This window comes from Fringilla coelebs, assembly GCF_963513975.1.
Source record: "Fringilla coelebs genome assembly, chromosome: 4".
Classification (NCBI taxonomy): domain Eukaryota; kingdom Metazoa; phylum Chordata; class Aves; order Passeriformes; family Fringillidae; genus Fringilla; species Fringilla coelebs.
The window spans coordinates 51,190,412-51,217,392 of NC_140032.1; the positions used below are offsets into that span (position 1 = coordinate 51,190,412).

The window sequence follows — 26,981 nt, forward strand, 5'->3', positions numbered from 1 at the left end:
ACTCTGAAAACATGCTGGGTGGGGGAGCAGACAGTAAATTCCCAGAGCTTCATCTCTGTCTGGAGAAAGTCACTTCACTTGACAGCACAGTGGACAAAGCTGCTTTGAAAGCAGCTGCTAGCCTTTTTCTTCTTTTCTTTTTAGTTTTCTTTTTTTTTTTTTCAAGATACCCAGGTCAGCTGTGAAATGCCATCCCCAGCATGCAGAACAATGGCAAAAAATGATGGGAGTCTTAAACTTCTTCCCCAACCTGCTGTTCCTGCACATTGTAGAATAAAAAAGTAGGAAAACAACTGCTGAGGAGGCTCCCGAGTGACCCCTTGTGTCACATTGAGACTGTCCTTGTTCCCACAATAGCTGCACCAGCCACTGAACTGTGTCATCGCATCAAGTTCACAGAAATAAGGCATTTTCATGTCGTCTCTGCTTCTCAAAGCCATGCAGAGTGGGTGTGGCACATACATACATGTGCAGATACATATTTTATATCTGTAACATATATAAGTCTCTAAGTCCGTAAAATAAACAGCTTGATGTATATTTTTAGATATAAATTTACACACAAACCAATTTATTGTTCATTTCCCTTCCCCCCCTCCCCACCCACCCCCCCCCCACCCCCACTATGCAAGGGAATGTAAACATGCTGTTCAAAATTCAGATGTTCTCATTTGGCTTCCCAGATGTTTGAAGTTCAATAGATTTCTTTTTGTTGTTGTTGTTTTTCCATAATTTCCTTTGCTTCATCTTGTGAAGTGCTAAACCATTATTTCTTTTTGCCTGCACATTGAGATTCATCTGTAGGCTCTAAACTGCCTCAAAAGTGCTTCAATTTTGCATGAGCACTAAGCTGGGGACTGGGAAGCATTACCCACTGCTGAAGGCCCAGGTCATTAAAAAGAGCATGTAAATCCTCTGAACCAGAAATGAAAAGTGCACAGATCTTCTTTGTGAAGTATCAACTGCTGCTTTAAGTAAAACATGAACCATTGGCATGTTTTTTTCCTGGCCCTTGAAAAAAACTAAACCAACATCTTTTGTCAGCTGCATGTTTCTCAACCAAAAGAAGGGAAGATTGGGCTATGACCCAAGAGCCGGAGCTGCTAAGAGCTCATACTCCTGCTTTTCTCTGTGGACAACCTGTGTTCTTTTCACCCCCTGTAAGCAGCACCAGCCAGGCAAGGAATTGTTTGGGGATTGCCACCTGGGGTTTCTTAGTGTCAGGATTACTTTTGGGTCAAGATACATCAATTCACAATTGTTCCTGCTCTTAGACTTCAGCCTCTGTGAGTTCAGAAATTATGAAGCCCATTGCTAAATGTAAATATATATTTATAGGGAGGTTTTCTTTGGAGTCCTGCTACACTGGAGCTTAATGCTTTTCTTCCAGGAAAAAGGAAAAAAATGTGGCAACTGTAGGCACATATTGTTGTATGTGGAAGAGAGCAATGAATTTTGAAGCAATTTGTACATATTTGCAAAAACTGCTGTCAACCAGAAAATAGCCTTCATTAAGAAACAAAGGGGGAGGTGTTTTTCTTTTATCTCTGAAGGGTTTGTAGGCTGAGAACAAGCAATCCAATGCTGTTCCAAGGTATTAAACAGCAGTAGTTCAAGGGTGATGTAAAGCAATCAGCTGCTGAGATTGGCCAGGGGCGGAGATAGCAGAGGGGCTATTTTGCCTTCCCAAGGGGACAAACCCACAGGGCTGTACTTCCCACCCCCACCATGCTGGCAGGGACCAGGCACATGGTTTGTTTTCCACCAGCACCCAAGAGCTCTGTTTTGAAATCTCTCCTGCATCTTACACAACTTGGTCCTTCAGTTGTTAATAAGAAAAGAACAAAACCACCTTGTTTTCACTGAAAGAAAACAAAACCCAAACAGAATACATGTTCTTTAATTCCAGTTCAAAGTAAAATCCCTCTGAAGACAGTCCTTTGTAATTTTTGTGTAAGGCAGTCAGTTAAATATTAGGGGAGCTGGGATTTTAGCTTAACTCAATACCATTAGGTGGTAATTAGATAACATATGTAGGGGATGCAAGCCAGTGCAAACCTGACATGGGTTTTAGAGCAATCTTGACTTTATTATGCTGTTGCCTTCACTTGTGTTAATTTGAGTTCAGAATGTATCTGTTTCCTAAAGAGAAAGCTATGAAGAGACCAAAAATAGCTGGAAGCCTTTAATTTAAATATTTAAGCTAATATTTGTGGAAAATCTTCACACAGTTATTTCATATTGCCAGCCAGCCTCAATTTACGTAAAAGCAGTGTATTGAGTCAAAACCAGGTGTAGGCAGTCACAGTGTGAAGGATTACTGGGTGCAAAAGCTGTTTACTCTTTTAAACTATCTCTGGATGTCTGTCTATCTGTCTTTTGTTAAGATTACAGGTACTCTATATAGAAAATAAGCTATAGGCAAAGTGTGCCATTCTGCAATCATCTGAATCCATTATGGTGCACAGAATACATTTTTCTCAGCAAGAACTTTAATATTTGAAGCTGTTCTTCTTGTGCATAGCCTATTTATTCATTTTTAAACATCAAATTCTATAGCTTAAGTACTCTGATATATTCTAGTGGAATAAATCTCTGACTGTGAGGGATCCATCTCTGCAAGAGGGTAAATAAATTTAAATTCCTGCATAGCACTGATTTTTTTTTTATCTTTTTAAAAAATTTGCTTCACCAAGTAAAGCAAACAGACACAGGTTCTTTATAGCACCTGTGATGAACAATTAAATAAGTTGGATGGGTCATTCCAGGCTATCCATAAGTAAAAAGATCATAATTCTTGACTTTGATCCTTATATTTTGCCATTAAAGGTAAAAGGACAAAAGGTTGCATAAAAAGAAACCAATCTATTTCCCTTTCATTAAATCTGTTTACAGTCATACCACTTTGACTTATGGTCTTGGCCACTTTCACGAGGCAAAAACTATGCTACTCTTTTAAGTGGTTTTTTGGTGAGGCTTTGTTAGAACTCTTTAGACAGATGAGGAATATGAGGAACATAATTTGATTCTATAGCAGCATGGGTATTTCACGGGTGTGCAGAGGAATGTCCCTAGCCCAGAGCTGTTTTGCTGCTGGCTCCACAAAACCTCTTTACATCAATCAGAAACAGTCTCTGCCCTCTGTGTCCCCTCCTAGCAGTGGGAAGGGACATTTGGGGTCTCACCCACGTGGGGAACCTGGGCCTGTGTAAGCAGAGAGAATACCAACAGCACAAAGTACCAGATTTGTGAGGATGGTCTGAGAACCGGCTTTCCAAAACTGAGTGTATAAAGGCTGCAAGTTACCTTTGTGAAAATGGGCTGTATTTCCATACTTATTGGCAGTGGCTGTGATATACCTGCCATCTATATGCAGGTATTACTGCAATGTCTTTTTCCAGACCAGTAGGTCATAAAGTTCCATCTCCTTGAGAAATGTGGTTTTTGGCATATGTGATTACTAATTAATGAAATACCTTTTGGGCAAATGAGTGCACAAAAGCACAGAAACTGTTTGAACTACTTACAGAGAAAATAAACAAAGTATCCATGCAGTTTCTTAGAGTTTCTGTAAGTGCAGTTTAGCCTTGTGACTTAATAGTTCCTGTTTACTGTTCTGCCAGAGGGTTCAAACACATACCAATGTAGCACTTTCACCAAAATTGCTCTGTCAAAGTCCAGTGTGAGGAGGCTTTTCACAGGTCTTAGGTATTAATATCAAATGCTGAACAGTTATGACAGCCAAAATATATCAAAACAGTTTCTTGGCAGAATGATGCCCAGTGAGGTGTAGATATTAACTCTGTGATGTAGACTGACTCCAGGCTGAATAATTAATTTGATTAATTGATAATAATATTCTGTTTTCTAATATTTATGGTGATCATTTATTGTCTTGTGCAGTCTTATATGGTCATAGATCCTTGAGATATTTTTGTCTCCCTAGAAAGAAATGCTTCTGGTCAGCAAATCTGTTACTTTTAAAATCATTGGGAAATTTGCCAGTTACTTCAGTGGATGCAATATGGAAGCCATGAGTTATAACTGCAGTTATCAATAATCTGCCATAATATCTACAATTGCATTGCATTTGCAAACAATAAAAAAGATAACATTTGTGCATCTGAAGACCAGATAATCTACCTCACAGTTTGTATAGCCAACTAGTTAAGCACTAGGGGACCGTGTGTATGAAGTGTGTCTTTGCTTTATTGTGTTTCTAGGATACAGTCATAATAAAAGACCATGCACATAAGGCATGATTCCCTCTTCACACTTCCTTTTGCTCCATGAGGGGTATTAACTTAGATTTTGATATACACCATGAGCTAGTGCCTCTCCCTGTGCTTATTAGCAGTAGGCAGACTGAGAAAGATTCCCTCCACCCTCTGCCCTTCTCTGCCCATTACTCCCTCATAGCCTGCAAATACAGAAATAAGTAAAGTTCTAGTTCCTTCTTACCTCTTTTTAGAGCCCATTGGTCCCAGAAATCCATTTATTTTATTGAAATGAATAATTGAAAAGGCTGTGATAGTAAGTAGGCAAAAATTGTGACTTATAGACAACTTAATTCACTGGACTGGGACATAATTGCAGACCAGTTATGCCAAATGTCATGAGCCTTACTCATTGCTTTCCTCCATCCTGAACTGGACAGAAAACTACTAGGACAAAAGGATATCTTAGACTGGCTGTCATGCTTTAGGTCCAGCTGGTGACTGAGCCACACATAGCCACTCACTCCCATGGTGGGATGGGGCTGAGAATCCAGCAGGTAAAAGTGAGGGAACTCATGGGCTGAGATAGAGGCAGTTTAATAAGTAAACCAGAAACTGTATAAGCAAAGCAAAGAATATATTCAACACTTGGTAGGCAGGCAGGTGTTCCCAGGAAAACATGGCTCCATCACAGATGACTTTCTTTGCAGGACAAATACCACCACTCTGAACATGTTCCTTATTCCTCTTACGGCTTTATATGCTGAGCCTGTCAGGGATATCCCTTTGGTCAGCTCTTTGTGGATTTATAAAAGGAACCTGTCAAGCATTCTCGCTGCCCACATTGCTGTTATTTCCCTTCAACTCTGTTTGTTATGGAATTGCTTGAAATAGGAAGATCCTGACTTCTTGTGGGTTGTTCCACCATCTAAATGATTATTATGTAATTTTGGAAATGTGCAGCTTACTCAAGTGTTCAAAAAACCCCCCACATTTATGCTATCTTCACCTGCGATATAACTTAGCTGTATAAAGAACTAGACTAAAAAATTAAATATATTTCTAAAGAAGAAGATAAGGTAGAGGATTTACCCTTCTGTGAGAAGATGACATTTTTTTACTTAGCACAAAGTGACAAAGGCCAGTATCAGGTAGATATATGATGCATAAATTATTGCTAATCTTGTAGTCTGTCTTGCCCTAAGTATATTTGGGCAAAATACAGGGACTTGTTTTATGATGCAACTTCTAATTTTGCTCCCAGAGATTGTGTACTCACTTATAATCAAGCAATTTGATAAACAGTTGCCCGAATAAGAGTTGCAGCATGCCACATTTTCTGGCAATATTGAGACATGGGTTTTTCAGCTTTTTTTCTCCTTTTTCCTTTTTTTTTCTTTTCCATTTCTCTAGCTAATGTTCTTTAGTGTAGAAGCAGAAGCAGGTCCAACAGAGATAAGATGAAGATCTCTGTTTGAAGTCATCATGCAAGGGTTTTCCTGCACTTGGTGCCCATGGGAGATGGATAAGCAATACACTCCTGAATGAAAGCAGACAGAGTGTGCCAGCTCCTCTGTGAATTCTGATGTACAGCAGTGTGTCAGCTGGTAACAAGGCAGTTGCTATCTGAGATGTCTCAGCAAATTGCAGTGTTTGCAATATGGCTTAGAAAGGGATTTTCTGTTTGGGGTGATGTTGGAGGGTGCTAGCAGAAGGAATAAGATTGTGAGCTGGTACAACAAGGGAAACGTCTCCATGTGCTTGCCCCAGGGTCTGAGGGTGGGTTTGTTTCAGCTGGTGAGGGTTTTCTCCTAAATCAGTGTTGCTGTTTGTGCAATAAGGCACCAGTGGGTTGTGCTGGGAAGCAGTGGTGGAATCAAGTCTCTGAGTTCTGGCCATGCTAATATCCCAGATAATCTTGTGGCACCACCAACTTGTTTTGTACATTTGAATTCTAGCATAATTTACCTTAGAGATCAAGACACAATGATGTTTTTTGCTTAAAAGCAGAAAGAGATAGAATTTATTTGCTGTGGAAAGAAGTGTGCATCTCTTTGGTCATGGCACAGCTGTTGATACTACTCAAAGACCAAATTATTACTCACAGCAATCCCAAAAGACATTATGAGGAGTAGCTTGTTATTTTGAATTAGAAAGCATCTCAGGAGGTCCAAGATAAAAAGTTCTGCTGGTGCATTCCTAAGGAGCAGCTATTTGTAGTATAGTTTTGTAGTTTCCACAGACAATCAGAAAACAACATTTGTGTCCTGAATGTTAAAGCTATTTCATAATCATTATTAACCAGTATGGTCATTATCAGCATGCTTGTTTTGGCCCTTGGGTAACAAAGTTCACTGCTCCATCAAGCTCTGTCATAATCAGCCTTATTATAAAAACATAATATTGTAACCTTCAAAAGCTCCCTGGACTAGTACAGTAAAAACTGGGGGAATGAGCTGAATCTTTAGGCTAGCAGCAGTTGCACTGGGAAAATATAACAATTTTTATGGATGTAAGGTACATGCTCCTCCCTACACTCTTCATGCTCTTCTCACCAGGACAAAAGCTATCCCTCAGACCCCTCTTGGAGCCAAATTAGCTCATCAAAGTAAAATAAGTTTATAACACAGTATTCACTGCGTATCAAATTCCCATGCACTGCTTTGATTTCCATTCTTTGGAGTGCTGTTACCATGTTTTGAGTATTTCATTTCAAAGAGAAGAGCTATTAAGTGTTTCCCCCAAAGAAGCTGATTATTCAATGGCTAAGGATGTCAAGGATAATGAAATAAAAAAGGAGCTGGTCTGTGATAGTCTCTAGTAGGAAAATGCATCTCATTAGAAAGCATTCCCACCAGAGAAGTCTGTGGTGTTACATGCCTTAATTCCTTTCTGCTGCTAGGTTGTTGCCCACGTTTGGGATGCAGGCAGCATGCAGCCGCAGTGACAGCGCACAACTGTGTGCAAACAGTAATTAATCACTGGCTCCCTGAATGGAGCCTCTGTGAGGCTGGAGGCAAATCAAAGGGCTGGCCTGCTTTCCAGTGCTTGAGGAACACACCGTGCTGTACAACTGGGAGCATTCACCTTATGAATATCCCCTTGTAAGCCCTGTGGCAGGAGCTGAGGGTAGCTGGCGTCCACAGGCTCAAGTCTGTGCTCAGCAGAAGGACCTGCCCTTTGGTGTTTGGTGATGGGGACAAACTGCATGTTCTGATCCAAGGATAATTCAGTTCAGTTTCCTGGCAATGCCAGAAAGAAAAAGAAAATCAATCTCACTACGCAAAAGATTTGTATGTGAATTTATATATTCAAGGCTGTTTGCGAGAGTGCATCTTTGAAATGGCAGTGGTGTTCTCTACAGGCAGATATGCATTAGAAATTTGTCAAGACTTTGGCATCATCAGCAAAGAGCAAATATGCTGAGAAAAGGTGTAAACACTTTCTCCCACTCCCACCCAATAATTAAGAGCCTTTAGACCAGGCAGTGCATTTTGAAGCAGAGAAGAGGGTTGTGTCAGTGTGAAACGCAGTGGTTGTCATTAGAGGATCCACACGTTTTGCCAATGATGCTCACAGTGGTGTCTGAGACACCGCAAAATTTCCTTGCACTTAGAAGAAGCAAAAAGGCTTCCCCAGAAAGAGCACTGTGTGGGAAATGTGGGCAAATCTCGGTCTGCTTGGAAGGATGGCAAGAGGGCCACTGTCCTCCTGGGTGCAACTGTGGGTTTGGGGGAGGGTTGTGCTGAGATGGGTTATGGAGGGCAGGGCCAGAGATACTGCCAGGCACTGAATTGGTTTCACTGTGTCATAAAATCCCTTTAAAAATATCCCAATATCTGCAGCATATATGACAGTAGTAGTGCCCATCTTGCAGCTTGCAATAATCATACTGCAGCACATGTGCTCATCATTATAAAGTATCAGGACATTTTCTGCCATCCTAATATCCATTTTCTTGGCAGCTTAATGTCACCGTGAACAGGACTTCTCCCCGGCTGTGTCTGTCTAGGAAAAAGAGATGAAGTACAAAAGGGCTAAGGAAGTCATATAAACGGAATGATTATGTGGTTTCATGATATATCAAAACAAAACTGGTCTGGAATGTCTGTTGATGTATATTGTCCTAGAGATGTGCTATAATTTATATTAGCGGAGGTGCTGTTCCTCCAATTTGTCTAAAATACATGCTGTATGTGATGAAAGTCAAAATCTCAGCAATTAGTTTTTCACTCACCCACATCTCTCATTATGCAGATAAAGTGGGAGTTTCTTCCCCTTCGCATCCTTATGACAGTCTGTGTTGCTGACTAGATATTTGTAGAGAGCTCTAAGGTCTCCCAGCAACTTTGCAAGCAGATTTCTGCAACTACACTTGTTTTCTGTCCATCAGTAAGGCTGACACTGACCAGTGTTCCTTGCCCCCTGACAGGTCTGATTGTGCGGGAGGTGAGCATCGAGATTTCCCGGCAGCAGGTGGAGGAGCTCTTCGGGCCGGAGGATTACTGGTGCCAGTGCGTTGCCTGGAGCTCCGCAGGCACCACCAAGAGCCGCAAAGCCTATGTCCGCATCGCCTGTGAGTGCTCGGCCGTGCAGCTGGGGGGATGCTGCTTAGCTGAGGAGAAGTGCAGTGTCTGCCATTTCAGGCAGATGTTTAGATTCCAACCGCTCTGTATTTTGTGCAGTTATTGATGCATACTGAAACTGAGGCCTTCAGAAATATTCACAAGAGTTTCAGTTTATTCTCTTCTCAAGAGCTAAACCTCGTTCTCCTATGTGTGGCATCAAAACTAGTATTTATTGAGTACAGCAGTTTTATGCCCCCATAAAAGTGCCTGAATCTCATGAGTAGGAACCTTAACAAAGCAAGCTATGGAAAGAGGCCATAGCTGTTCTTTTCACAGAACCTCAGAATGGTTGAGTCTGGGAGGCACCTTTGGAGGTCATCTGACCCAACCATTGGCTCAAGCCAGGGACACAGAGCCAATTATCCATGACCATCTCCAAATGCCTTTTGAATAGCTCCAACAAAGGAGACCCCACCACCTCTCTGGACAACCTATGCCACTGCTCTGTCACCCTTACAATGAGAAAGTGTTGCCTGATGTTCAGAGTGAACTTTCTGTGTTTCATCTTTCCATTGCCTCCGGGACACACTGAAAGGAGCCTGGCTGTGTATTTGTGGCACTCTCCCATCTGGTGGATGGGATCCCTCTGAGCTTTCTCCTCTCCAGGATGAACAGTCCCAGCTCTCTTGGCTTTTTCTTGTAGGAGAGCTGCTGCTGTCATCTTTGTGGCCCTTTGCTGCACTGCCTCCAGTATGTTCATGTGTCTCTTGTACTGGGGAACCCAGATCTGGTCCCAGCACTCCAGATGTGACCTCACAAGGGCTGAATTAAGGGACAGGATCAGCTCCCTCACCTGTCATCAATACTTTTCCTCTAGTACAGGCCAGGACATCATTAGCCTTATTTGCTAACATTTGCTACATTTCTCACTTAATGTCAGCTTGGTGCCCACGAGAACGCCCAGGCTCTTTTCTGTAAAGCTGAAAGTATGTATCACTGCAGTCAGATAATAGAGCTGCTGTTCCTTAGCAAAGAAAAAAGTGTGTGTTTAGCATATCATGTGATCAGATTGGTAATATGAGTTTGAAAGTGGTCATCTGAACCTTAGTATTCCATCATTGTTATTCATGGCTCCTAGCCTCAGTATTTATTTGGAACCATTCCCAGCTTAGACCCCAAGAACACAGGGCAACCAGTTCCCTGAAAACAGATCTTCATTTGACTGTACAAATATTTAATGTTCATTAATTTTCAAAGAGGTGCTTTTCTTTGTAATAGAGTAGTCACACTGGGGACTCCCATTTCTCTTTCACATGATGAAATACTGTTCTGTATAATAGGAACAAAATATATCATCAATCTAGAATTGCCTTTTTTCCACTGCTTTCACTCAGCAAAAACACATTTTGTGAGAAAAGGTCATTGGAAGCTGGATTTGCAGCATACTTATATTCCCTGCACTGTGCCTAACAATTTATACTAGGATAAGAGAATTCTTCCTGCCAAATAAACCTTTTCACAGACATATTAGAGGAAGGACTCTCTGTGATTATAACTCTCCATTAAGGGCTTGATTCTCCTTCTGTTCTTGAGAAACTACTACTTGGTTAAATCTTCAAATAGGAGGTACCTTCTGTATAAACATCCAGATACAAATCTCAGAGGTGCTATTTAAATACCTATTTTTGAATGCTTTTAGTCCAAGTAAAATAGGAAATAGGGACCTGTACTTTTAAGTATAGGCCTACCCTCAGAGAAGAATTTCCCCAGGGCTAAGGGGAATTAAGATTATTGTACAAGACAGTCTTCCTGCAAAAGCAGAAATGCCATTACATGTGTGCATATTGCTTTCCCGTGGCAGGAAGCTTTTCAAAACTTTGAGGATTTTCCTTTTTTGTAATGAAACAAAAGAGAGTGGTTTCAATTTTTTTTTCTTCCAAGCAGTCAGCACTTCAGAGAGAGGCTTAGCAATGTTTGAACAGGTTTTTTAGATTATGACTCTGCAGTTAACTCATTCAGTAGATTCTCATGTCCTGCCAGGTAGCCCCTGACAGATGACCATTAAATTAACACAGTTTGGAAGTATTTTATATATACTTAAGTGTATTTTACTTGCTATTTAAGTAACTTTTGTGTCTTGGCATACCTGTGCACCTAATTCCTATATAACACATAATCATTATGTGTCAATGCAAGTTATTTTATATCAACTGACATTTCATCCCAGGTGACCACATTTCTATTGAAGGTGCTCATAATACAGAGTTTGCTTATTTTACTTACTATATTTTGGAAAGAGGGGAACAATCAGTTCAGTCATTTTTCCAGAGTCTCAGTGGCCTTTTTTTTTTTTTCCTCCCAGAAAAGTCTAATTAAATAAACACCAGGGAATTTTAGATGCCTGTAGCTCAAATGTGGCTTTGTATTTTACTGAAGTTTTTTTAACCTCTTGTCCCTGAATTTGGGGTTCTTGGACAGCTGTGACACAGGCAAGTCACTTAGAGTCCCTGGGATTAAGGGTTGAAATATGAGTCCTTCAATCTGTGGATTTTAAATCGGCAACAAAAGCACATTCTCTGCGAAATTCTCCATGCACAGCTTTCTATAAATTTGTCAGGTACCTCCAACCTACTTTTTGGGAACGTGGAAAGATGATGTGGGGAATATGCCTTACTTTCTGATGTCATTTGGTCTGCAAGTCCACTGTTCTAACTAAATACTAGTTTTGATGCCACACAAACATGGTGTTTTACACCAACATTCATCTGTATTCACAACTTTGACTTCTCAGGACTAAATCTGCACTGGCAATAAAGAAAAAAAAAAAAAGTTGTGTCATAACAGACTTTCAACACAGCTGATTAAGCATTCTGATGGTCACACAGTGTGCCATGAGGCTGGGATACAATGTAGATTCTATGCAGTATTTATTAATCCAGGAAATCAAGGATGTCCAAATCGTAAGAGGGACAAAAGAGTCCATCTCTCCACATCAATCTGTAGCTGTAGCTACTTATTTGTCACCAGTGCAGTCTTCCCTTTTAATTGGCACAAGAGTGAGCACTGACACCTTTGGGAAAGGTGAGGGGCCAATGGAGCATGTAAACTGCTTAAGTGGAATTATTTATCTTAATACCCGAACCTGGTGATTTTATCTTGACAGGTGCAATTGTACCATAACTAGCCATATCTAGCACATTAGGAAAAGCTTCTCTCCTCTGTCTCTCTGTCTCTCTCGCCCCCATCTCCCTCTCCCCTCTCTCTTCCCCTTTCTCCCTCTCCCTGTTCATTTACTTCTCCTTTTCTCCTCATCCACTTTTTGTTTTTTCTCCCTTATGCCCTTATGTCTGATTCTGGAATTATTGTGTCCTCTCAAGGGCTGGAGCTGCACTCCATTAAAACAAACAAACAGAAAAATAGCACCCAGCATCACTGTTCACTGAGCGTGTAATAGAATTAACTGAAAAGTAATTTGAAAGTGTGAAAAATGTGCATCCTGGAAAAGCAGCCTGTGTTTGTTTAATACAGGGTCAGGCATGTGTCAGAAAGTACATAACAACCTGGTCAATGAAAGTTCTCTGTGAAAATCAATTCCAACATTGCTATGACCAAGAGCTTCAGTTATTCAGGAAAGGAATGATCTATAAATCTGGACTAAAGATGCTGCTGGTGTTCAAAGGTTGCCCATGCTGGCAATACAGGCAGGAAAAGAGCCCGAGTTTAAAGGCAACATTCCAGCTTCCTTAAGTGTTCAGGGCATTTAACAGCAAGTCACTGTTGCACTCCTGGATCATGCCTGTGCTGGGAAATGACTCCCTTCTGTGCAGGCTGTTTCTGCAAAGCCATGTCTTTCCTGTTTCACGGAATTCATTGTCTTGGGGCATCGGTCTCCCCATGACAGCAGAGCTGAGCATTTCATCCTCTTAAACCAGCAGATTTGTTGGGATTAATTTTCACTTTGCCATTTTAGATATATCAGAAACCAACAAAGTAGTGACACCTAATGTATGTATCTTGGTGGAGCTGGAGAGACACAATAAATTTTCTGAGATATTTGCCTAGGAAAGGCTAAAACATGTTTCCTACTTATTTGCACATTTCTGACTTATTCTAGGCAAATCCTATGAGGAGTCTTAGAAGTCACTAATATGTTTTGATACAGTTTTCCTGCTCAATTAAAAAACTTTCCTGTTGTGGAGGGAGGGAGAAAGGAGGGATTTTGGGCAGCTTTACCTTCGACTGTGAAAAGTGCAGCTGAATATAAAGTTTTAATGTGAATTTTGTGTAACAGACCTGATGGCACTAGGCAGATAAAACCGAACAGGGCAAAATTCCTGTTAAAACAATGAATGAAATCTGAGCCTGTGTAACCAAAAGTAGAGTTAAACCCACTGGAACATATATCTGATAAAGACTAAACAATAGCTGCAGGATTTGACCTAATTTTTAGATCAGATAATAGAGGGTTGGCTAAGACAAATTGCTTTGAGCCCCTGTGCATAGAGCAAACTCACTTTTCATTTGCACCACTTTGGTGTTGCTGTAGCTTCACTGACTTCATGATGTTAACCCATGCTCTCCTTGAGAAAATATACTAAAAATTTAACCCCTTAATCTGCTCCCAGGTTTTGGATTTGTTGAACATCTGTGAGAAAATAGAAGCTTTTTCTGTAACTTCTATTACCTGATCTTTTTTGGTGTAATGGATGTGAATAGTTTATTCTTTTCCTTTTATTCAGTATCTTAAAATCAGAAAAAAAAAACCAAGAAAAAAAGATTTTTAAAAGCCCTGATGTAGTAAGGAACTGTGCTTGTTAATCTTTTTTTTAATTCTGTACTAGTTTCCCACGTACTTATCTGAAAGCCTTTATTCTCCCAGACACTTTTTTCAAAGGCATGCAGTTAATATATGCATGTCAGATACTGTATACTGATAAGATTAATGCAGTACAGAAAATTAGATTGGTTCATCTGATGGTTTATCTTACAAGGGGTTTGCAGTTATGCAAAGGAGCATATATGAAAAACTATCACATATTCTTTACTCATACTTGTTTATCTCATCTTGTAGTGCTGGGGCCCATGCTCTGTGGCACATGGCTGCAGTGCCTTTCTTCCCTCCCTTCTCATACCTGATCCAAGCAGAGCTGTGAGGACACATTCTGCAGCCACTAAAGCATTAGTGCCCTTTGCCATAGGAACAAAGTTGGGTGGATGTTGAGATAAGCAGAAGGGAGCTAGGAAGGTCAACAACTGAAAATGTTAACATAGGAAGGTACCTCCAGGATATCCAGTATTAAAAAAGAACATTAAAATGTGGTTTGTGTACTTTGGCAAGCGTGTGTGAGAGTTAGCAGAGATAGGACCTTAATTCCTTGTGTGCCATTTAAGTTGCTACTAATCAATATCCGCTGCTTGGAGTTAATAAAGGGATGACTGAGGCATGTGGTCTTAAACTGAGATTACTGAAGAGCAGCAGATTACAGAAAGGGCAGCAGAGAGGTTAACTGTGCATTTAGCATATTCAGTCCTATCTACCTCACTGCTTGTGCTCCTGAAAAGCACTCTTCTGTATCACTTCCCAAGTTAACAGGTATGACCACTCCCTAATTTAAGAATGCAGTTGCAACAGTAAATAGAAATTACATTGCACTGTATGGAACAGTCAAGACTTTACAAATTAGGGTGGACCTGATGTTTGCATTGCTTAAAAAACAAAAGGAAACTCCTTCACTGAATTAACATTAATTTAATCCCTCTGTAGGAGCTTTTAGAATATCCTACCTACACTGTCATGCCTAATAAATTAGCATCTTTCAGAACATTCTGTTTAGGGCCTTAGTGTTGATAGATCCAGCCAGGAAGTTAATAAATTTTTCTTGTATTTTAGTAGTCACCAGACAGCTGTGTGAGTTATGTTAGTGCATCAGAAGAGCAACAACAAAACACCAGCTACATAAAGAGTTTTCAGTTTTAGTGTTTCAGTGTCTTGCAAATTCAATTCTACATGTGAATTGTAATGTACACCTGATGTTTCTAATGCCTGCCTTTAGTACCTTAAGCAAAACTGTCATGTAAAAGGTCACCTGTTGAGGTTAGGTCATTTGAATGTTACATTTAGATTTATTTGAAAAACAAGAACTTAATGAATAGAATTAAGTTTATAAGTTGGTTTTCAGGTTAAACTTACAACAAAATATTGAGCTATCAAGTAAAAATAGAAGAGGAGGAGAACAGTGTGATCAATGTACACCTGGGAACCCATCTGCTCAGTGGATTCTTGACAAAGTTTGTTTACTTGTATTTTTTACTGTTGTTTCAATACCAAATGTGTTGAGTGCTTCATTATAAGCACAGCCCACAAGGAAGCTGGGTTGCAAAAGACAGTTTAGTCTTACGAGCACATGGCTGAATTAGCTTGGAGCTAAAGAGGGGAGGGGAAAGAAATGGTTTTCTTGCAGATCTGTAAGCAGTGAGTCTCTAGAGTCATTGGGGTATAGTGTTATCCCCAGCTGGCTGAAGATGCCATTGACAGAATGAGGGCTGGCCAGTCTGCCCTTCCCATTTGTTCAGGCTGAAAATACAAAGGAAATAAAAGAGGAGAGAAGGTCCTGGGCTCATGCAGAGTGTCTTGCAGATGGTAGCCTGGCAGGCAAAAGGTGTTCCTCTCCTCATTCTGGAGCTCAGGTCAGTGGAGCAGCCTGCATCCCCAAAATAAGGTGTGCACTTCCAAAAAGATGCTGCAGTCCCCCTCAGTGGTTTGGCCGTGGAAGCTCATGCAGCTTCCTGGTTATGTGGGCCACCAGAGGGCTACAGACAAGCTCAGCCCAAGCCATGAGCTGCCGGGCATCTTTGGAAAGGTGGAAGTTCCACCATCCATGTTGTTCCTCTCCAGACTGAGAAGGTGGCTGTGTCAGCCTCATAGTGCTGCACTATTTGTCTTTAGGATTGGCCAGAAGTGAAACAGCCCCTCCAGAAAAGGAAGGAGTGGCACAGAGTTGTGTATTGAGGATTAAGAGAGTTTTGAGGTGTTGACTTATTTCCTCAGTCTTCAGCTCCAGCTGCTGAAGCGTGGGCCAGCTGAGAGCCCAGCCCTGTCCAGCTGCAATCCCATTCCATGAGCAGCAGTGCTCTGGAGGAGGGCAGGAGGCTTTGATCAATGTCCAGTGTACAGCAGGGGACTCTGCAGGGAAGACACCACACTTAGAAAAGCCATTGACAGAGGTTGCAGAGGGATCCCCTGGGTTACAGACTGATGACACTCCTGTGATTGTCTCACTGGAGTTCTGGTTTGATCCAATTAATAACAGAGCTGGAACCACACTAGAACAACATGGAAAAAGAAGAGGTTTTTGTACCTAACCTTTCCATTGCTTACCCACTGGTGTGATTGATCCCCTTGCAAAGGTCACAGACTCAGCTGTGAACATTAAAGCAAGGCCAAACTATGCCTGACAGGGCAGGGTTTCTTACATTTAGATTTGCAATTCAGTATTTATTAGCTTTTTTTTTTTAAGCACAAAGGTGTCTCTCAACTCTATCCACATTGTGGAAAGTGATGGAAGAGGAAGGAGACCAGTTTTATAATATTAGTCATGTTTCTGGAACTAAGAATCAGTCATACAAGTTTGGGAATAAATGCACTGAGAAGAGTTTTCACAGGCATGTGGATTCTCTTTCACTTTATTGAACATCAGTGGCATTTTACCAGTTTTTTCCCACAATTACTTTTCTGTTTGGGTGTTCTTATTAGGTCAGGTAAAATTAAGATAGAATTGAACCTCGTGTCCTGAGAACAGTCTCAGGGGAAGAAGGTAGGCTTGAAATCTTGGTTACATATCACGTATTGGTCCTCTAATAAAAGCTAAAATTTTACCAAGCCATATTTACTTTTTCTCTAGTGCTTTTATTGTATTTTATGCTTTTTGATGTGTTTGGTTTTATGTGGATGCCTGTATATGCTTACCTATATAAAGTAAGCTGTCTTCTATATGGAAATGCATACTTTTTTTGGAGGTCTTTTTGCATTCTTAAACCCTTGTTTCTCTGAAAATGCACAGTGAACATATTTCTCTCAATAGCCATATTTAATAAGACAGTTGTATAAAAAAATATAAACGTCTTTTTTTCTTTTTGTGCTCTTAAATCTTGCTCATATTTTAGATTGTTTGTTCTGATCCTGTTCAGTAAACAGGAGGAAAGTTGATGTTGGAGTTACTAGAAGAAGAGAGTCTAAAAGGTCTACCAAGGGCAGAAATCCATCTTTCCCTGACAGTAATGCTGCCTTGTTCTGTTTGTCTGGTTTGCATCTAATGCCTGGCTGACAAGTGTCCGTTTTTCATGCTCATTCATTAGTCACCCTTGCCTTAGCACCACATTGAAGCACCTGGTCTGCCTCTTATCACATTTCTCAGAAATGATAAAAGATATCCTTATAGTTTTACCCACCCACACATCACAGTAAAAAACCCAGAACAACAAAGAGATAAAATATATTTGATTAAAAAAAATAATAGGGTTGTTCTTTGCTCTTTCTTAGAAGCTGTCAGGTAGAAAAGGAAGAGGGAAATTACTTCATGTATAATCTATTACCTTTTGCAGGCAAAAATCCAACTTCTGAGTGTTCTGTAAGATAAAAATGTGTTAATCATATAATGAAGTAATTTAGCAGTGCATCAAAAATTAGATCTAATGCCCCTTGGTCCAAAAAACATAGCAATGCAGAAGTAAAGTTAACAACATGGAGTACACTGAGCGTCTGATATCCTGTTACTTTATTTCAGTTTTATACTTATGAAAATTTCCTTATTTCCACGCAGCTCTTATGCAACCTTATGTCCTTATCAGAGAAGATTGTGCAGAGTATTTCAGGAGTCTTGGAGGGAAGTCTCACCATAGATATGCTGTAACCGTGCTGCAATACATGCCACAAGAGCCCCCTCTGAATTCGCTAGGACTCTGCCTTAATGAGGAAAATAGTGTGGCTCAAGGTGGCAGACCAGAATTTTAATTGCTGCCTTTTGTTTCTTTTATGAACACAGCCTTGAAGGGAAGGTAGAGGAGGGGTGAAGCACCTGGTGGATGTGCAGGCTGTTACCTGAGCCTGGCAGTGACATCCCTCTAGTCAGAGAGCTGGTGAAAGACAGGGTGGGCCCTTCAGCACTACTGTCCACACTGGCTCACTCCACTCTGAGGAATATTACCTGCAGAAGGGGAGGAAGGGTATTGCTAACACCAGCAATATAGGATTGTTCTACATTACCAAACTAATAATGGAAAGAAAGTGCAGCTGCCTTTCTCTCTTGTCCCCCTAATGGAAGGTAAGGGAAAGTGCTCTCTCAGCATCTCAGTAACAGCGCTGCTGCCCACCTGAGGCTTTCATAATGCACACTGCCTCTTCACAGACAGAGAGGTCCTGATCCAGAATGGATCAAATGTTTTATTTATTTGCTTTTGCAGGTATATTTTTGAAGATTGTTAAAGCTTCTTTGGGATGTATTTTATTAGTTTCTTACTATTCTCTGAGAAAATGAATCCCTTCTGTCCTCGCTCACAAGCAATTGTAACTTGTATGACACTTCGAGAAATTGAAAAGTACCATTGAAAATACTCTGCTTGGGAAAGATCCAAAGTCCCTCAGTACATTAGCAAGCTCTCCCACTCCCAGCTGACAGTGTGAGGTTTCTGTGATGACTATAATTGTTAAATGGCAAAGGAAGCTGAAGACTGAAGAATTAGAAGGATGTCCTTGTTACCCACAGAAATCATAGCAAGGGCCATAGAGAAAAAGTAATCATTTCCAAACCCAGCGCTGTCCAAGCAGGGTGCTTCATGATAGTTACAGCAGATGAGGAAGATGTTTGTCCAGGCCCTTTGCTTCATCATCAGTTAAAAACCCATCTTTTGTGTGTCACAACCAGCCAACCTTATGCTTGGTTAGGTCTACTAACCATAAGTGCCCTGCACTGTTGCCATCTGGAGCCATTTGTAGGTGACATGGCTGCTGTGGGAGGTGGTGGGATAAAGCTGTGAACATGTGGGAAGGAGCCAACAGGATATGAGAGCTCCCAGTCTTGTAAATATACAATGATGTACCTTCACCCCTGCCAAATTAGTGTAATTTACTCAATAGTATCTAATGGCTCCTCTGAGAAAATTACTGATTACTATGTCAAAGGCTCTACTTAGTGTATTTTTAGTTTGTGGATCATTGAAATGTTTGAACCCAACAGGGCCATTAGAGCATCCTCCCACAGCAAGGCCCTGTGGGTGGGACAGCCAGGAGAGCAGGGGTCCCAGAGAGTTCATCTCACCTGCAGCAGCACTACCGCAACTGTTCCCAGGGAAAAGGGGCTGTTCATACCCAGCAATTCCAGTTCTTGGTAACAAAATATTAAAGGGGGATTTTTTAACTGTTATTACACATTTCTAGATTAATGCTATTTACTTGTGCATGCACTAAAATTTAGGGATTTTTCTAAAGACAAGTGTTTTATGGGAGAGGTGATTATTGTGCACGTGAGGCAATGTAGAACTAGAGCTCTGTTAAATATTTCAGGTAGGTAGGTAGGACAGTAAATCAACATGTCAAGAAAAATATTCAGAGTATTATCTAATCTCCCTCTACTGTCTTCAGCCTGAACACCTGAAAGTTATTATTAATATGCTATTTAATACTGTGCTTATATGCTTCTATTACTATTACAGTAACTTTCTCATTTTCCCTCAACCATGATATTTGAGCACAATAATTGCATTGTGCACGTGTGTGTACCTGCTAAATGCACTAAGGTATACCTGATGATGAGGTAATCCTTTTCTTCTGAAGATATCTGTGGAACTAATAATAATATGATCTTATGGGTACTGCTAGCAATATAGCCCCAGCTGTTTGCTAATTTGAAGCAAACTGCATTATCCTGACATTATGTGTGCCCAGGATACCTATCAAGCCCACAGGATGGATGAGGAGCCTGGGCCCAAAGAAGAATGTAACTTCCCAAGAAACCTACCAGCTCCTGAAAGAGCTGCTCATTTCCATGTTTAACGTGCAGAGCTGCAGCAAGCCAGAACTCAGTATTTTGTCCTTGGAATGACTCCCACCCATGGAGTTTCTCAGATTTACTCAAGTGGAGCCATAGAACCCAAATATCCATTGGATGGCCTGTCAGAGAGGGTGGGATGAAGCTGCTGGTGCTGGAAATGCATTGGGAGCTCTGTAGAGACATCAGAGACTTGCTGTGGTTGCTGTCCCATGAACAAGCCTCACTGGCTTGGAATAACTCCAGTGTGACAGGGATGCTGACAGGCACAGCCTGATGAAACTTGGCATGTCATCCTGAGAAATGTTCATGTCCAGATTTTGCTTCTCCTCTTTGCCCTAAGTTATCCGGTGCTGTAGGGTAAAGCCCCCTTCAGCAAGAGCTGAGGAATGGTGGGTTTGTAGTGAGGTGTAGCTGTGACATTGGCATGAGCTTCCTTTTGACAGAAGGTAATCCCAACCAAGCAGAGAACTGGAGGCAGCAATTTCTTACATTGGGTGTACCAAAGCTTATCTTTTGATGCCTTAAACTGTGGCCATAAATCTTGTCCAATCAGAGGGGCTCTCAGTATCCCTGCCTTGTGTGCCAGAGGGAGCAAGAATGCTGCTGGTGGGAAAGCAAGTATGGGGCTGCTTCTCTCATGCCTGTGGTGCAGACGAAGAACTGACATGCCTCAGTTTCACTGGGGAAAGGCTTGGATGTCTAAAGTTTTGCCACGATATCAAGTTAAAATGAGCATCTCCAGAAATGACAGAGCTTTTTCGTGGTACCATTGAGCTGATACTGAATTCCAGGTAGTTGAACATCATGTTTTCCCAATATAGGATAGAGATCTCATGCTATTTAAAGTTTCAGAGTATCAGAGGAGCTGATTTTGGTGGCAGCCACCCCATCTCCTTTTCCATCTCTGCATTTGCCAGCCCCAGGTTTTGCCTTTTGGTAGCACTGATGCAGTTCTTTATGGGTCCAATCTTAATCAGGTCTTGGAGGTAATCTATGGAAAACAAAAAACCTCTTTGCATGGTTTATTTGTAAACCTGTTCAATTCAATAATCTGTTTTCCAGCCCAGTCATATGTTATGGTTTCAAAATATGAAATATCTGGCTTTTAAATTGCTCCCACGTGGCTGTGTCTTGTTGCCAATACGACACAAGTATTTGTGCAACTTCACCATGAGCTGATGTACGGAAATGGTTTGACTTCAGAACAAGAAGTAAAACAAAAATAACTGAGTTGTAAAGTTTTTGAAGTCAGGCCAGCTCTTTGATGTGACTTTGAGCATGGCTTCACATCCATTTGCAGAAGGAACTGGCAGCAGGGAGAAATATCCCCAGTAGCTACTGGGGCTGAATGCTCAGGCCCACATCCTCCCTGGCACAGAGGAGAGGGTGGCAGTCCATGGCAGAAACACAGGGATAGTGATAAGGAGGGAACTTCTCAAGTCCATTTTACCATGGAGGAGTGCAAAGATGTTACAGAAGAGTACAAAAAAGCTAAACTTTGCAGCTGTTCAGTACAATGAACTGGTCTGATCTTTGGAGGTACATTCGATGCCCTGTCAGTCAGCCACATTTCTGTGGTGCTGTGGAGGGATCCAAGCATGGTTCAACTCCTTGAAGTGACTTTTTATTGTTATCATTATTATTACTACATTATTATTATTAATAATAATAACTTAGTGGTACAGGGATAATGATAAGGTGTAGACAAATTAGCTAAAGCTGTAAAGCTAATGCTTATGAGCTAAAAGTACATTAAATCACAGCATGAGCACTTTCATCTAGGAGTTTAAGGCAACTCCGTTTATATGCTGTAGTTTTACAGATTTATTTAATTTTCCATAACTTTCTTTAGTACTTTATTGGTATAGTTTATAAAACAAAAATTATTTGAAGAAGGGACCTGTTTCACTTTTTGTTCTGTGTCTGGACATAACCTTCCACAGGAACCCAGGTTGCTCACTGGGTTCACATGCTGTACTACCATATAAGTATTTAACCCACTAAGAAATCTTTGCTTAATGTTGGAATGAAATGAAAACGTGACCCAGACTTTTTTTTAGTGTTTTATTTTACAGGGAGCAGAACTGCTGTTTTCTTTGTCTCTCGCATTTATCCAGTATGGTAATCAAATATAATATAAATGACTGGTTGATAATAATGTTAATGATTTTATTTTCTTCTCCCTTCTCAGATCTCCGGAAAACTTTCGAGCAGGAGCCCTTAGGGAAAGAAGTGTCCCTGGAGCAAGAAGTCCTGCTCCAGTGCCGTCCCCCTGAAGGCATCCCAGTAGCTGAGGTGAGCAACAGCAGCAGTGTCTGGCACTGGGACATCCTAAGTAAGGCCTGATGGGTGGCTAATGGTGCTGTGACTTACAGCAGGGCGTGATGAATGGGTGCTAATGGAAAGCTGACTGACTGCTGCTCATAGGCAAGATTGATTGGGACCTGATTAATGGCTTTGGGTTGTGGTGCCTCGCTGGGCAGAGCTGCAGGTGGTTTGGTTTCGGTTTTTTCTTCCCTTTGAAAAATCACAACTATATCTGGCATCCAGAGGACACGTAGCTGGGGGAACATATTAATACCGGCCTGCTATCTTTTGTTTTGCTTTTAAAGAAAAAAAAATCACTTATTCTGAGGGGCACCTTTCAAACATGTTTTGATTTTTAGTTTGCCAGACTATATTCCACTCACATGTGTATGCACCACCCTGCCAACTTGGCACAAGAGGGTGTGGTACAATATAGGCTCCCAGGTAAAGCAGCACGAGATTTGGGAAAGTAGAGGATGTATTTGCCTAATAAGCCATCTTCAGGGCCTTAGCTGTTTTTCCTACTGGCTTTTAAGCAAACCCAGAGTGGGTAGCCTGTTCTCCCTCTGCAGGAGCCAGCCTGCCCTTCAGCAGAATCAGTGCCTGACAACAGCAGTGAGCAGCAGCTTCCCTAAGTGCAGCGGTGCCTCCAGTTTCAGACTCCCAGCTCATGGAAGAGGGGTCCCTGAGTCACAGGGAGGCCTCTGAAATCCTAAATCCACTGTGGCTGTTATGAGAAAAATTGATTGCTAATGACGGTAATTCCCCTATCTGAATTCTCTTCGGTTTTCCTCTACAAGGCACAGAAGAAACCGTTGCCAATTTGCATTAGGATAAGTCAGACTGTCATGGCTAAGTAGCAAAGTGGTTGTCACTCAGCACTCATGGCTGATTTCTCAGGAGATGAAGCTTAAAGTGTTACCTCCCCATCTAACCCAAGTTTAGATTTAATCAGAATTGCAGAAATGTGTCCACAAACATCAGAAAGAATAATTAGCACAGAAGATTTTTCCCACTTTCTTGTTCTGTGGGCTGTTTTCTTTCCCCATTAAGATCTCTCAAACTGCAAAGAGTGTTTAGGTCTGCCGAGCCAGCTTGCTGACAACTGTAATATTAATCACTTGGGTTTCATCAGGAACTTAGCAGCGGGTTTTTATTTTCCTTTCTGATGTTTCTTTGCATCAAATCAACATCCTGTTGTACCATGACAGGAGTTTTTGCACTGGGATGTGTTATTCAGGCAGTGCAGGGTAGAGTGGGGAACTTCATTACCGTTGCTAGAAGCAGAGATTAATGCTGGCGGGTAGGTTGGTTTTTATGCAGTGTTACAAGCAGCTCTGGAATTTCAGCAGCCAGGCTGATTGTTCCCTCAGAAAGGTCTGTTATACCCAGTCGCGTGGCTGAGGCCCAAACTGCATAATTTAACATGATTTGTGGAAAGTGATCTCTGAAAAAATCCTCTGTGAGCTGCTGCCATAGCAGTTGTGCTTTTTCCTGCCTTCCAGTATCCTGCTCACTGTCAATAGCCCTTCATGACGGTGCATTGAGTGACTCTGAATCTTATTTGTACCATGGTCAGGGCAGACACCAATTAACACTTGGCAGGCTCAGAAATCTTATACTCCCTATCTGACATTCAAAAGAACCATTCTCAATGTGGGTTTTTTTCGTCTTCTGACTTTTGAAGTCAGAAAGAGATCAAACACCCAGATTGGACAGCCGCCTAATACAGCTTCTTTGTAGATTCTTTCCAACACTATTAAAAGAACAAAGACCTGAACACTAATGAATATGAATACCTTAATGTGACACTTTATTACAGCCACTTGCTGAAGCTAGTAAGATAAATTTAAGGAAAAAAAAGGAGAGATGAAAGATAACTTGGTGGGTTGAAGGATTACATGATTATTTTAATTTAAAGATGAATGAGTTCTTTGTTTAAGACTTCATTTATTTGTTTGGAGAAGTTTCTGATATGATGGTACAGGTAACTATTAGAAGGGCTTGGAAGAAGGCAGGCTGCAGACTGAGGCTGTTTTCTATCTTGTTGAAACACTGCTTTAATTCCAAGTAGAGTACGGTAATGCTTATGCTGCGCTGTGAGCAGCATTTCCAAGTACTTTGGTGAGCGTGTGCTTTAGATTCTTCACACTCTGGAAACTGTGTTTTGTTTAGGATTTTTTTCTTACTTACTGGTTTCTGAAGAAGCCACTGTATTTAACACCAAAACAGATGAAGAGAAGCTTGCACTGTGAGACTGTACAAAGTGTACCTTCAGTGTAATGTCTGCAGTGCTGGAGTCCAGAGTCCCAATGCCTTTCACTTGCTTTTTCTCTTTGATTCCACTCTCCCCCTTCATTCTCTGTTGAGTGTTTAGTTTGTTTTTCTTTTTTTCCTGGTATTTCAAAGTGGTGAGAACAAGCATGCTCAGGGATAAATTCTGTCCTCTTTTCAGTATCTGGGGAATTCAGGCTTATCATTCCCAGCATATTTAATTGCAATTAACTGTGTCAAGCTCTTATGGATCAATGCTAGAGCAGATCTTAGGAGTACTGAAAAGCTGAACCACACAGCAACATACAGCTTCTCCAGAGGGCAAGAAGGGCAAAGACAGAGATGGGCAGGCAAAGCTTTTAAAGCAACACTTACCAGTCCCTCAGAACCACTAGTACATGACAAGCATTAAAGCAGGCTCGGGTCATGGGCACTATGAAAAAAAGAGAAAAAGTCAAAATCCAAATACAAACAGTTGTGTTAAAATACACCAGCCTCAGGGCCTGAGGTCAAATCAAAGTACATCCCCTTGTTCCCTTGGGACAATGTAAGGAACTGAGGGTTTCCATGGTCTCTGGAAAAACAGATATAAACAGAGATAACAGAAATATCAGCTCCTGTGCCGTCATAGACCCCTGCCCACCAGCCCCGACCAGTGTGGGTGTCAGCTGCACCATGGCATCCTTCCCTCTCCCAGGTTTATAGCCAATATCAAGCTGAACAAACCTACAGGTTCTGAACCAGCCAGGTAAATGTTTGGGCTGCTCCAATGCATGGCCCAGGCAAGCGGCAGAAGAACTGGCACAGGTGCTGTTGCACTGAGGTTTCTGCACATAGCTGAGAGGGGAAGGGGCAAGCTCACGTGTTCCTGCTGTGGCAAAAAAGAGGCAAAAATGAGTGGACATGGAAACAAACAGCACCCTGCCCTAGCTCTATGCTTCTCTGCCTTCTGCTTTCCCCCAGTGGGGAGAAGTAGGGTGAGGTGGTGAGATCAGCAGTCTGACCTGCCAGCCTCGTGTTCAGTGGAAATCAGACAGTAGCAGCTCCCCAGCATGAACAGAAACATCCATTTCAGTTCCACTCTGCTCTCTGTGTGTGATTTTCTAAACCTAACCTGTGAAGGCAGGAAGGATCCCATTCTGTGATGCTCCAACAGTAATGGCTGAGTTGTTAGCAATTAACCCCTTAGCTCATTTAACTTGTTCTTTGAAAGACACTGGCATCGTATTGCACATGATAAAATATAGTTAGAGACACTGAGTCACATCAAATTAGCTCATTTGGGTAGGTTATAGATCAAAACACAAATGAGATGTAAGATTGGTTAATATGCCATAAGCTGCCCGATGAACTTTTGCATTGAAATGTATGATTTGTGGAGCCTTTAACAGGGGGGTAATTGCTTCTTTAATTTTAATTGAGGTGTTTCACACAGTAATTTAATTGCAGAACAGGGTGTAGTGTACAGTTTGGTGACCCAGTTGGGTTTAAAACTGCATGTGATATTTATCCACATTCATGGCTTTAATTAGGAATTAGAGCAAGGGGGAAAGGATCACTGAGTCAAGAGGCAGAAGAGAGTGTTTTGCCAAATCAAGATGACTGTGACACAAACTTCTTTCAGCTGCTCTTGCCCAGCTAAAGGCTGGTGGAAGCTGGGAACTTCTACAAATAGGCAGCTCCCTCTAATTGATTATTATGACTGCTGTTTGTGTTGTTTCCTGAGACCCTCTTATGTTATCCAGCAGTTATCCCTTAATTGGGAGCTCATGTGTGTGCATTTCCATGCAGGTATATGTCACTGAGACAGTGTTTTATATTCACAGCAGGAAAGTGAGTGCCAGGAGAGACAAGTAGAAGAGTTTGTGGCCCCAAATGCTAATTGCTGAAAGTGCCACAGTCCTTTGCAGTTCCTTGTGACGTACAGCACAACTGCCTTTGGGTGTCAGTGAGAGGCAGATTTGTGCAAAGAGGGAGCACAGCCCAAAATGAATGAGGGCTGCTCATCCTTCTCTTTGGAGAGCTTTTGGGTAATGTCTGGGCATGGAGGCCTGTCCTCCAAAAGTACAGGATAAAGCACCCTGCAATTGTCAGCACCTGGTCCCCTACATTTCTGTCTCACTTAACATACATTTTATCCCCCAGCCTACTGGTGGGTGGTCAAGTCACTCTTGCAAAGCATGAGACACAGGTTACAACCTCCTGCTTGAAGGACAGGTTTGCATTTGCATTTGTGCTTTCCTGGGAAGTACCCTGACTACTAGATTATTACATAGCCATGTTTTTAGATTTCCTACCAGTTCATTTCCACAGTACCATGGAGCACAGATCTTCTTACAGAACTGCTCTTTTGGAGGCCTGACTTTTCTACGGACCTACCCCATATTTTTCATTTCTAGTCCAGTTCCACTGATGCCAGTGTAAGTGAGGGCAAAGCATGCTCTGAAGTGAATCCAATTGCTGTACGATTCAGCTCGGGGAAGGATGATCTGTGGGACTGGAGAACAGTCAGACTTCTAGTTCCTCCATGAAAGAGTACAATGGGAGATTTTCTACAAGAGCACTGCTAG

General features: G+C 41.5%; 1 protein-coding gene across 2 annotated transcripts in view; it reads left to right on the forward strand.

The window, feature by feature from the left end:
- UNC5C (unc-5 netrin receptor C) overlaps positions 1-26,981 on the forward strand; it is a gene marked incomplete at both ends in the record, with an annotated part of 243,045 nt that overhangs the window by 164,685 nt on the left and 51,379 nt on the right. For both annotated transcript variants that reach the window (XM_084205156.1, XM_084205157.1), the window contains 2 exons: positions 8,650-8,793; positions 22,022-22,125. In XM_084205156.1, coding sequence (XP_084061282.1) covers positions 8,650-8,793; positions 22,022-22,125 — 248 coding nt within the window. The remainder of the gene's footprint in view (positions 1-8,649; positions 8,794-22,021; positions 22,126-26,981) is intronic.